Genomic DNA, 12,330 nt, shown 5'->3' with positions numbered 1-12,330 from the left:
CCTCTGCTCCCTGCCCATTCATGTATCTGTCTAGATACATCTTAAATGACGCTATCGTGCCCGCCTCTACCACCTCCGCTGGCAACGCGTTCCAGGCACCCACCACCCTCGGCGTAAAGAACTTTCCACGCATATCTCCCTTAAACTTTTCCCCTCTCACCTTGAAATCGTGACCCCTAGTAATTGAGTCCCCCACTCTGGGGGAAAAAGCTTCTTGCTATCCACCCTGTCTCTCCCTCTCATGATTTTGTAGACCTCAATCAGGTCCCCCCCTTCAACCTCCACCTTTCTAATGTAAATAATCCTAATCTACTCAACCTCTCTTCATAGCTAGCGCCCTCCATACCAGGCAACATCCTGGTGAACCTCTTCTGCACCCTCTCCAAAGCATCCACATCCGTTTGGTAATGTGGCGACCAGAACTGTACGCAGTATTCCAAATGTGGTCGAACCCTAACCTCAACATCCGTCATGTCCCTCTCCTCAGTGTATACCTACTTGTAGTCAGGCTATGTTTGGAAATTGGAAGTTGTTTAAAAGTAGTATAGTGAAAATTCAGGGCCAGCATGTTCCTGGAAGAGTGAAAGGCACGGGCAGTAAGTCCAGAGAACCCTGAATGTCAAAGAATATTGAATTTTGACTTTTAAAAAAAGAAGGGGGGAGTATATGTCAGGTACAGCACATTAAAACAGAGGACGCCCTTGAAAGGTATAGAGAGTTTAGGGAGCACTTTAAAAAGAAATACAGAAAGCAAAGAAGGGCCACAAAGTACCTTTGGCAGATATGGTTAAAGACCACCCCAAGGCTGGTATGTTAAGTATATTAAAAACAAAGAATGGAGCCTAATAGAGACCAAAGGGGCAATCTGTGCCTGTAGCCAGTGGATGTGGGTGAGGTCTTAAATGAACATTCCTCACTTGTATTCACAGAGGAGAAAGACAGACATTGTTGCCATGGATTTCAGGAGGGATGTTGAGGTTAGAGTACAAGCTAAAATTAAAACAAGGAATTATTTGATGTTTTAATGACCATATAGTGGCATAAATCCCCAGACCTGATTAGGTGTATCACAGACTGCTATGGGAGGCAAGGAACGAGATTGCTGGGGCCCTGGCAAAGATATTAAATACTTGACTGGCCGCATGTGAAATTCCAGATGAATGGAAGATAGCTAATGTGGTTCCTTCATGCAGGAGTCGGCCAGGTAATTACAGACCAATTAGTCTGATGTCAGTGATGGGGAAATTATTAGAAGAAGTGGAGGACAGCATTAAACAACACTTTGAAAAGGTGGGGATTGATCAGGGATAGCCAAGAGTGGACATTGGACCACTGAAAAATGAGGCTGGTGAAGTGGTAATGGGAGCAAAGAAATAGCGGATGAACTAAATCAGAGTTTTGCGTCAGTTTTCATGTGGAAGACACCAGTAGCATACAAGAACTTCAAGAAAGTTGGGGTACAGAGGTGAGTGTAGTGGCCATGACAAAGGAGAAGGTGCTGGTGAAGCTGAGACGTCTGAAGGTGGATAAATCACTTGAGCTCTGAAGCAGATAGCTGAGGAGATCGTGGAGGTATTGGTAATGATCTTTCAAGAATCACTGGAATCAGGGGAGGGTCCCAGGGGACTGGAAAGGATTGTGGAGTACTTGGAAGCGTATGGTAAAATAGGGCTAAGTCAGCATGGCTTCAAGAAGGGGAGATCATACCTGACAAATGTGTTAGAATTCTTTTGAGGTAACAAGCAGGTTAGACAAAGGAGAGCCAATGGATGTGATTTGTTTGGATTTCCAGAAGACCTTTGACAAGGTGCTGCACAGCAGGCTGTTAAATAAGATGAACCCCTGGTGTTAGGGGCAAAGTAGTGGCATGTATGTGTGGTAGGGCGTGGCTTACGAGCATAAGTATTTGGGAGTTTTTGTGCATGAATCGCAATCGCTATCATTAGAGTTCACCAGTAAGAAAGAAGGCAAATGGAATATTGACCTTATTTCAAAAGGAGTATAAAAGTAGAGGTTTTGCTAAAACTAAACAAGGCAGTAGTCTGACCACAGGTGGAGTACTGTGCATAGTTTTGGGCCCTTATCTGAGGAAAAATGTACTGATATTGAAGTTAGTCCAGAGAAGGTTTGCTAAGCTGATACTCGATATGGAGGGACCATCTGTTGAGAGGAAGCTCAGTAGGTTGGGCCTGTACTTGTTGAAGCATAGAAGAGGGAGAGGTGATCTTAGTGAAACAAGATTCTTGGGGAAATAAACACACAAACGTATAACTGCAAATTCTGGAAATCTGAAAAAACAGTTAATGTTTTGAATCCAGTGACCCTTTGTCTCAAACTTTGTTTTTCTCTCAACAAATACTGCCATACCTGCTATGTCTCTCTAGGAAACTTTTTTTTTCCTCTGTTTCAGATTCTTGGACTTGATAGAAACAACCTTTCTATTTCCATCCTATGTTGATTGTAATGAGGTCAGCCAGCTGGACATCACAGAAAATGAACTCCCTGATTGGGGCTGTTAATCTGGTCTAGTCAAGGAGCCCTGGCTGACATAAAAAGGGAGTGTCAGAGATACTGATACTCTGGCACCTAACTCTGAATGAGGCAATACTAAAGTCAAGGGCAGTTCTTGTGGGAATACAGGGTTACTTGGTGACGGCATACTGTCCTTCATGGATTTCGATCAGTGGCAATGGGAATAAAGGATGATCTTGAAGTAAGTCTCAACGTGTTTTTTGAGTGGCTGTAAGCATTTCTTGTATCATGCCTTTGTCTATGAAGGTAATCTTGTTCGACCCTGCCATTGAGGCCTGGGTCCAGTGCATGGAAAGGTGTTTTTTTTTTTCTGGGAAAATGACATTGTGGCAGCCAAAAAATAGTAATTCTCCCAACAGCCTGCGGAGCTGCAGCTTTCTCTGTTATTAGGAGCCTAACTTTCCTGGAGGCATCAGATACTAAAACCTTTCAAGAATTGATAGACATAGTTAAGGAATAGTACGACCCTTACCAATCCAAGTGAGCTTGGGTAATCCACTTGAGGCCGACAATTGCACAGCCTCACTCTCAAATCTTAATCAGAGGCACTCTGGGTTGGCTGTCAGCAAAACCCCAAAATAGGAACAAGCCTTGGTCAAATGGTTAAAATTGTCTTCAGGAACCTGGCCAGCAAGCCATTGTAGTTGTTGTCGGTATGCAGATTCAAGAGATCAAGAGTCCGACTCGATCTAAATTAAATAAGATAACTCATAGGCCGGTATCCAGGAAAGTTCATACCCTAAAATGTCTCCTACATCTGGTTTGGAACAGTTAAATTGTTTAGCAACATCAAAATCGGAAACAATCAAGATAAATGTCTGAATAAATGATCATCCAATTTCAATGGAGGTCAGTGTTGGCGCGGCCGTATCAGTGATCGCGGAACCAGTTTTTAATAAAATTCATTCTAAACTCTAGCCCTTAACTTTGCTCAACACCTCGGCTAGGCTGAGAACCTATACCTGGAACCTTTTGCAGATTAACTTTGGTTCCAGTCTCAAATGAAAAGCATCTGGCTCAGTTATCACTGTAGCAAAAGACTCAGGCCCAAGGTTGCTGGGGGGAATTGGTTGCGAGAGATTGATCTAGATTGTTTTAGCCGTTTTCCAATTGAAAAATGCTATCTGAGTGAAGTCTTAATTAAGTACCCAGAAGTCTTCCGGGAAGGTCCAGGTCTATCAAGGGAACCAAAGCCACCTTGCGTGTTGACCAGGAAGCAATTCTGCAAGGCCCGTCCAGTGCCTTTTGCCTTATGATTTTGATGCCCGATACATCAATTTGCCTTTGTGGGGATTTTAAACAAACAGTAAACCATTTTTTTTGCAACTGGATAAATACTCAATTCCTCGAATAGAGGATTTATAAGCAAAGCTGGCAGAGGGGCTGTCCTTGGAAGCTGGACATGAGCCTTGCTTGGTTGCATTTGTGTTTAGACCAGGATTCCCAGAAGTATGTTACAATTAAGACCCATGAGGATTTGTACCAATATTCAAGTCTGCCAAGTCTCAAAGAAATGAAACCGGATGGGTCACCTGGCATTCACCTAGGCATCGGAAAAGACAACAGCAGAAACAGCCCTGTTGACCCTGTAAAGTCCTCCTCACTAACGTGCTGACTTGTGCCAAAACTGGGAGAGCTGCCTCGCAGACTAGTGCAGCAACAGCCTGACATAGTCATACTCACAGAATCATACTTCACAGATAATGTTGCAGACACCATGTTCACCATCCTTGGATATGTCCTGTCCCACCAGAAGGACCGACCCAGCAGAGATGGCGGCATTGATTATCACTCGGGAGGGAGTTGCTCTGGGATTCGTCAACATTGACTCTGGACCCCGTGAAGTCTCATGGCTTCAGGTTAAACATGGGCAAGGAAAGTTCCTGCTGATTACCACATACTGTCCTCCTTCAGCTGACGAATTTGTACTCCATGTTGAACAACACTTCGAAGCATTGTGGATGGCAAGGGCACAAAATGTACTTTGGGTGGGGGATTTCAATGTCCACCACCAAGAGTGGCTTGGCAGCAGTACTACAGACTGAGCTGGCTGAATCCTAAAGGACATAGCTGCGAGAGACTGGGTCTGTGGCAGGTGGTGAGTGAGTCAACAAGAGGGATAAGCTATTTGACCTCAACCTTACTAATCTCCCAGCTGCAGTTGCATCTATCCATGACTGTCTCAGTAAGCATGACCATCGCACAGTCCTTGTGGAGACGAAGCCCTACCTTCACATTGAGAATAACCTCCATTGTGTTGTGTGGCACTCCCACCAAGCTAAATGGGACAGACTTTGCACAGATCTAGCAACTCATGAGGCACTGTGGGCCATCAACAGCAGCAGAAATCCAGCACAATCTGTAACCTCATGGCCTGGCATATCCCCCACTCAACCATTACCATCAAGCCAGGGGATCAACCCTGGTTCAATGGAGAGTGTAGGGGGGCATGCCGGGGGCAGCACGAGACAGACCTTAGGATGAGGTGTCAACCTGGTGAAGCTACCAAATTGGACTGACTTGCATGGCAGACAGCAAAAGCGGCAAGTGGAAGACAGAGATAAGCGATCTTACAACCAATGGATCAGATCTAAGTTCTGCAGTCGTGAATGGTGGTGGACAATTAAACAACTCCCTGAAGGAGGAGGCTCCACAAATATCCCCTTCCTCAATGATGGAAGAGGCCGGCACATCAATGCAAAAGATAAGAATGAAGCATTCGCAGCAATCTTCAGCCAGAAGTGCCAAGTGGGTGATCCATCTCCGCCTCCTCCAGTGGTCCCCAGCATTACTGATACTAGTCTTCAGCCAATTTTATTCACTCCATGTGATATCGAAATGGAGACGCTGGATACTACAAAGGCTATGGGCTCTGACAGCATTCCGGCAATAGTACTGAAGACTTGTGCTCCAGAACTTGCTACTTGGTTAGCCAAGCTGTTCTAGTACATTTACAACACCGGTATCTACCTGGTAATGTGGAAAATTGCCTGAGTATGACCTGTACACAAAAAGCAGGACAAATCCAACCCAGCCATTATCGCCTCATCAGTCCAATCTCTATCGTCAGCAGTAAAGTGATGGAAGGTGTCATCAACAGTGCTATCAAGCAGCACTTGCTCAGCAATAACCTGCTCAGTGGTCTCAGTTTGGGTTCCGCCAGGGCCACTCAGCTCCTGACCTCATTGCAGTCTCGGTTCAAACATAGACAAAAGAGCTGAATTCTAGAGATGAGGTGAGAGTGATACCCTTGACATCAAAGCTGCATTCGACTGGGTGTGGCATCAAGGAACTCTTGCAAAATTGTAATCAAAGGGTATCAGGGACAATCTCTCCGATGGTTGGAGCCAATACCTGACACATAGGAAGATGGTCGTGGTTGCTGGAGGTCAATCATCTCAGCTCCAGGACATCTCTGCAGGCGTTCCTCAGGGCAGTGTCCTAGGCCCAACCAACTTCAGCTGCTTCATCAATGATCTTCCCTCCCTCATAAGGTCAGAAGTGGGGACGTTTGCCAATCATTACCCAGTCTTCACCATTTTCCTCAGATACTGAAGCAGTCAGTGTTCAAATGCAACAAGATCTGGACAATATCCAGGCTTGGGCTGACAAGTGGCAAATAACATTTGTGCCACACAAATGCCAGGCTATGACCATCACCAATAAGAAGAGACAATCTAACCACCACCCCTTGACATTCAACAGTGTTGCCATCACTGAATCTCCCACTATCAAAATCCTTGGAGTTATGATTGACCAGAAACTCAACTGGACTTGCTACGTAAACAGTGGTACAGGAGTCAATCAGAAGCAAGGAATACCGTGGTGAGTAACTTGCCTCTTGACTTTTCAAAGCCTGTCCACCATCTACAAGTCAGGAGTGTGATGGCATACTCTCCACTTGCCTGGATGAGTGCAACACTAAGAGCACTCAAGAAATGGAATCTATTTTTCTTTATTCATTCACGGGACGAGGACATTGTTGGCCAGGCAGCACTTACTGCCCATCCCTAATTGCCCAGAGGGTGATTTAAGAATCAACCACATTGTTGTGGATCTGGAGTCACGTAAGGATGGTAGTTTCCTTCCCTAAAGATCATTAACAAGCCAGATAACAAGTCTTTGTATGTGTTTGGGCCAGCTGAAAAGACTTGTTATCTGAAGATTGTTGTGAACTGAACTGAGGTGGTTTTACAGAAGTGCACCCTTAGGTTCACCAACAAATCAGTGGAGCTCAGATGGATTAAAGCTGTGGTCAGGCTTTGTGTTGAGGATATCTTGTCGGGTAAGAGGAGTTAACTGCTCTTCAGGAAGTCAGACTTCTGAAAGGTGTTCAGGACTTAAATGCTGGGGAAACAGCCTGTATGTCTGAGAATTGTCTTTGTTGAAGTATTGTTCATCTATTCCACTAAATACAATTTGCCTGGTAATCCATGTTTGATTTATATTGGCTTACCTGTTACAGTCAAGGTTTCAAAAAGTGAAATTTTGTTCTGTGTTTTCTTCTGTTGGTGTCATTTAGGAGCTTCAATTCTGTTAGGTTATTGGTTTCCATGGGGATTGTAACATACCATTTTATACTGCACCTTATGCTTCTAACGTATTTACAGTAATGTAAACTGAAGTTACAATGATAGAAAACAACAAGTACAGAATTGTGTGTACTTCTATGTATATTATTATTGATAGTTTATGGGTTCTAAAATACTTTGAAGAATTACCACAGGTTAGGACTTGACACAGACACAAGAAAATAGTTTGCAAGATGACTCAATATTTAAATTTCTGATAATTTTCAAAGCATTTGATGCCTAACCTTTATTTAACTTTAGCATGTCCTTGTGTATGGCTTTAATAGTTGCAGGATTTGTGACTGTTGAATACAAAATCATTAAATAGTATTTATTTATTTATTTTTTTTGTAGCTGCAGTCGTCTTCGACAAGTTCAAGCTATTCTACGTTCCAGCAGCAAATCAAAATCTGATGGAATTCTCTGCATTCTGGGTATGTCTGCTTCTGAGTGTTCTGTCTTGAAGTTTTGACCGCAACGATTTATCTCTAACTGCAAACAATTTGACTAAAACATTTGCTTCCCTTGGCATATGTATGTCAAAAGAAGGTAACTTGATAGTTAAGTCTCAGAGCACCTTTCTAGATTTATTAGTGCCAGCCTTTTGCCCTTGGCCACCATTAAGTTGAAATTAAAAAATGATAGGTGTAATATCTCTTCCACTGACATTAAAATGAGAAGATCATGGAAACTAGAAACTAGTATTTGGTATAACAAGGTGCAGAGCTGGATGAACACAGCAGGCCAAGCAGCATCAGAGGAGCAAGAAAGCTGACGTTTCGGGCCTAGACCCGAAACGCCAGCTTTCCTGCTCCTCTGCTGCTTGGCCTGGTGAGTTCATCCAGCTTTACACCTTGTTATCTCAGATTCTCCAGCATCTGCAGTTCCTACTATCTCTGAAACTGGTATTTGGTATGAGCTTTGATGTCAACTCGGATTCATCAAGCTGAGAAAAGTTTTTGAGCTAAGTCATCCTTTTTCCTTGGCGAAATCTGAGTTGTATCCAAGTTTTTTGGAGGGATTTTTTGCCTTGAGATTTCTTGCTGTGTTTTAACAAACTCACTGTATTACCTCTCTGGGCATGTCTAATTCCTGCCCCATCTTGCCCCATGCCATTCCAGAAGAACTTTGCATTGAGCTAATATTTGGCAGCTGTGCACCCCATCTTCCTCCCCTCCCCCTCCAGATAATGTTGTGCCCTCCTTGAATGCCTCAATGGAACCTGCGTCCTCCATACTTCAAAACAGTGCATTCTATACCCGGACTACTCCGTGTGAAAAATGTGAAAACGTATTCAATCATGTCTGACAAATTATTAGAATTCTTTGAGGAGGAGGTAACAAGCAAGATAAGTAAAATAGAAAGAGTGGAAATAATATTTGGATTTTTAGAATGCATTTGATGAGGTGCCACACATTAGGCTATTTAATTCTTGTTATACATTGATGATCTGGATGAAGGAACTGAGGGTATTTTTGCAATGTTTACAGATGACACCTAGGTGGTGAGAGGTAGTGGTTGAGGAAATGGGGAGACTGCAGCAGGACTTGGACAGATTTAGGAGAATGGATGGAATACAGTGTGTGAAAATCTGAGGTTTATGTGAGTTAAAGAATATAGGAATGGACTTTTTTCTTTCTAAATGGGATAAGGCTTCAGAAATCTGAAACAGCAAGGGACCTGACTCCTAGTTCAGGATTCTCAAGGTTGACATGAAGGCTGAATTGGTCGCTAGGAAGGCTCCTGAGGCTGTATAAAACTCCGCTCACAATATTCCAATATGGTCTCAACGTTTCGTCTAATATCTACGGAAGGATGTGCTGGTATTGGAGGCTATTCAGAACAGGAGGTTTATGAGAGTGATCTTGGGGATCAAGGTTTTGCCATATGAGGAGTGATTGAAGACTCTGGTTCTGTACTTGATGGAGTTTAGAAGCATGAGGGGGAGGGAATCTCATTGAAACTTACAGAATACTGGATAGAGTGGACATGGAAAAGATGTTTCCACCAGTAGGAGAGACTGGGACCTGAGGGCACAGTCTGAGTGAAGGGAATTGAAATAAGGGGGAATTTCTTCAGCCAGTGGATGATGCATCTATGGTACTCATTGTGTCAGAGAGCTGTGGGTAAAGCTTCAGCATAGAGGGTTTTTGGGGGTCCTGATGCACAAAATATCCCAGTTCAGTGGGTAATGTGGAAGGCAAACAAACTGGCCTTTATTTCAAAGGGACTGAAGTATAAGAAAGAGAGAGATCTTGCTTATACAAATTACAAGGTAGATCACACCTTGGATATTGTGAACAGCTTTGGAACTCTTATCTGAGGAGAAGAGAAACAGGAGTAGGCCATCGTCGTTTAGTACGGTCATGCCTTTTGCACCTTCTCTATGGATGTAACACTGTATTTTGCACTCTCTTCTGCTACCCTGATGCACTTGTGACAATACTGTAGCTTTCAGAGGTGCTTTTTGTTCTGGTTTCTTTCAGAAAGAGATTGGGGGAAAAGTGACAAGCAGTCTATGAAAAGATCAAGAACTTCCGTTTTTTAGATGTTGGAACAATAGAAGCAGCCTGAGTGGATGTGGTCAAGCTCAGTCAGATCCAGGATTTTTAGTTAGCTTTCGGCAGTTGTTCCTGCGGTCTCAGCAGGGTTGGGAGACAGGGAATCTCTCCTGTCTGCTATACTGTTTTTAAGTTTTCTCTCAGAATTTGTCTTTTGATGTTCGTTCTTCCTGAATTGGAGACCTGAATGTGGGATCATCTGTTTTCTGAACTGGTCTTTTTGCCAAGGGTGTGTTTGTGGGTTGTTGATGTATTGGAGCAGTTAATTAGTAATAATTATTGTATCTATTGTTGTAAGTTTTCTAATAGAATTGTTATTCCAAGTTCCTCTTTGTTTTGCCGTATTTTAACTACTGTGTTTGAATAAATTGTGTTTTGCTTCAAGTTGCATGGTTTGACCAATCAAATTGCATCAGGAAAACAGCACCTCCCATTGACCGAGGCTGCCTTGGATCGAGGCTGCCTCCTTTAATATATTTTGAGGGGGTCTGATCCATAACACACTCTGTATGGTATGATCTGCTTGTATAAGCATGTAAAAAGAAACACTTTTTTCACTGTATCTTGGTGCAAGTGACAACAATAAATCAAATTTAAGCTACCCTAGAGAATTCCAAAGATCAGCCCCCTCTGAGTAAAGAAAAATTCTAACCTTTTTCTTAAATAGCATCTTCCTTAATATTAACTTGTACCTTATGGTTCTCGACTCTGCAACAGGGAACCATCTTGCCTGTATCTACCCTATCTGTCCCTTTTAAGTACTTGGTAGATTTCCATGAGATCATCTCTCATTCTTCAAAACTCCAGAGAACACAGTCCAAGTTTGACCAATCTTTCTTTATCAGCTTGTCCCACCAGTCCAGGAACACATCTTCAGAACCTTTTTGTATTACTCTGTTTATGGCAAAACAATCTTTCCTGCAGTAAGGAGACCAAAACTGTACATGGTACTCCAGGGTGCAGTCTAACTAATCTTCAATTGTACAGAAGTAACACTTCAACTCCTATACTCCAACCCTCATACAATGATGACTGACGTTCCATTAGCTTTTCTAATAGTTTACTGCACTCACATGTTAGTGTTCAGTGCTCTTATCGACAGGGAACCCAGTGTCTTTGGACATGTAGCTTTCCAACCCCCATCCCTTTAAGAAATACTTTGCACATCTGTTTCTCCTGACAAAGTGGATAACCTCATTTTGTGCTGCCATCCCAGTTGGACCTGCTCTGCCAGTAGAACAGGACATAATAGGTCTGGTGATTATGCTGTCTAGGGCATTGTCTATAAGGTATAATTCTGTTAGTATGACTGTGTCAGGCTTTTTCTTGACTGGTCTGTGAGACAGCTCTTCCAAGTTTGGTAGTGGTCCCCAGATGTTGTTAATGGCATTTTGCAAGTTGACCGGGCAAAATCTGGTGCCAAGGTTGATGGTGGGATGCAGTTTTTTTTTCCTTTTTTTTTGACACTTTTTTTTTCTAACGATTGCTACAACTGCGTGGCTTGCTAGGCCATTTCAGAAGGTATTTAAGAGTTGGTCAAATTGCTGTGGGTCTAGAGTTGCATGTAGATCAGAATGGCAGTTTCTTTCCCTAGAAGGAGGCATTAGTGAATCGGGTGGATTTTTCTGACAACTATTTCATAGCCATCATTAGACTCTTAATTCCAGATCTTTATTGAATTCAAATTCCACTATTCAAACCTGGGTCCCCATGTATCTGGATTAAAAGTTGGCGATAATGCCACAAAGCCATCGCCTCCCCCTGTAGATTCCCAGATACTGAACAGCGCATGCCAGCATCTGAACTTTCAGCTTCATTTAATTTCTTTGTAATGCAAATTTTCTTCCGTTCCTCGTTCTGGCGAGTCAATTTGTTTTCTAATTCTGGCAGTTTTTTTTGTATTTTCCTTAATGAAAACAGACACCTTAATTGTTTAACTTCTCTATTTAAAATTTCTGTGCTGCCCACTATGAATTCTCTTGACTCTGCCTCTAATAGATCCGCATTTCTGAAAGCCAGACATTTCTTTTTAATGCACCCGTAGAATTATTAGAATTCATTTTTGTCTTTTACTGGATTAATGTTGTGTTCTTCTCCTATTTCTTGGTCCTTATTTGATGTATTGAAAAAACTTTTGTTATGGGCCACATCAGATCCCCTCAAAATATTTTAAGGTAGCCTCGACTCTAACTACTTCTTACGTTTAAAGCAAATATAAAGTGTCTATTCCAGATGCATTGTTCATACAACAAAATCCCTACAGAGTGGAGACGGGCCCTTTGGCCGAACGAGTCCACACTGACCCTTGGAGCATCCCACCCACACCCATCCCCCCTAATCTCCACATTGCTGAACACTACGGACAATTTAGCATGGCCAATGCACCTAGCCTGCACATCTTTGGCCTGTGGGAGGAAACCAGAGCGCCCCGAGGAAACCCACGCAGGCATTGGGAGAATGTGCACACTCCTCACAGACAGTCGCCCAAGGCTGGAATCGAACCTGGGTACCTGGTACTGTGAGGCAGCAGTGCTAACCACTGTGCTGACTAGTCATACTACTCGATTAAGCAAAACATAAACTAGTTAACATACAACCAAAGAAAGAAGAGTTTATAATGAAGACTGTATTGGAAACTTAACAGGATAATAGATATACTAAGTATT

At 42.9% G+C, this 12,330-nt stretch overlaps 1 protein-coding gene across 1 annotated transcript in view; it reads left to right on the top strand.

Moving 5' to 3' along the window:
• The window catches only part of dnaaf9 (dynein axonemal assembly factor 9), a 253,262-nt gene that overhangs the window by 16,154 nt on the left and 224,778 nt on the right, over positions 1-12,330 (top strand). Inside the window, exon 2 of the mRNA XM_048602079.1 lies at positions 7,458-7,537. Within this exon, the coding sequence (XP_048458036.1) occupies positions 7,458-7,537 (80 nt within the window). The remainder of the gene's footprint in view (positions 1-7,457; positions 7,538-12,330) is intronic.

Source organism: Rhincodon typus, chromosome 1 (assembly GCF_021869965.1).
Source record: "Rhincodon typus isolate 14 chromosome 1, sRhiTyp1.1, whole genome shotgun sequence".
Taxonomy (NCBI): domain Eukaryota; kingdom Metazoa; phylum Chordata; class Chondrichthyes; order Orectolobiformes; family Rhincodontidae; genus Rhincodon; species Rhincodon typus.
Note: the sequence above shows the minus strand (reverse complement) of the source record. Positions and strands in the feature narration are given on the sequence as shown.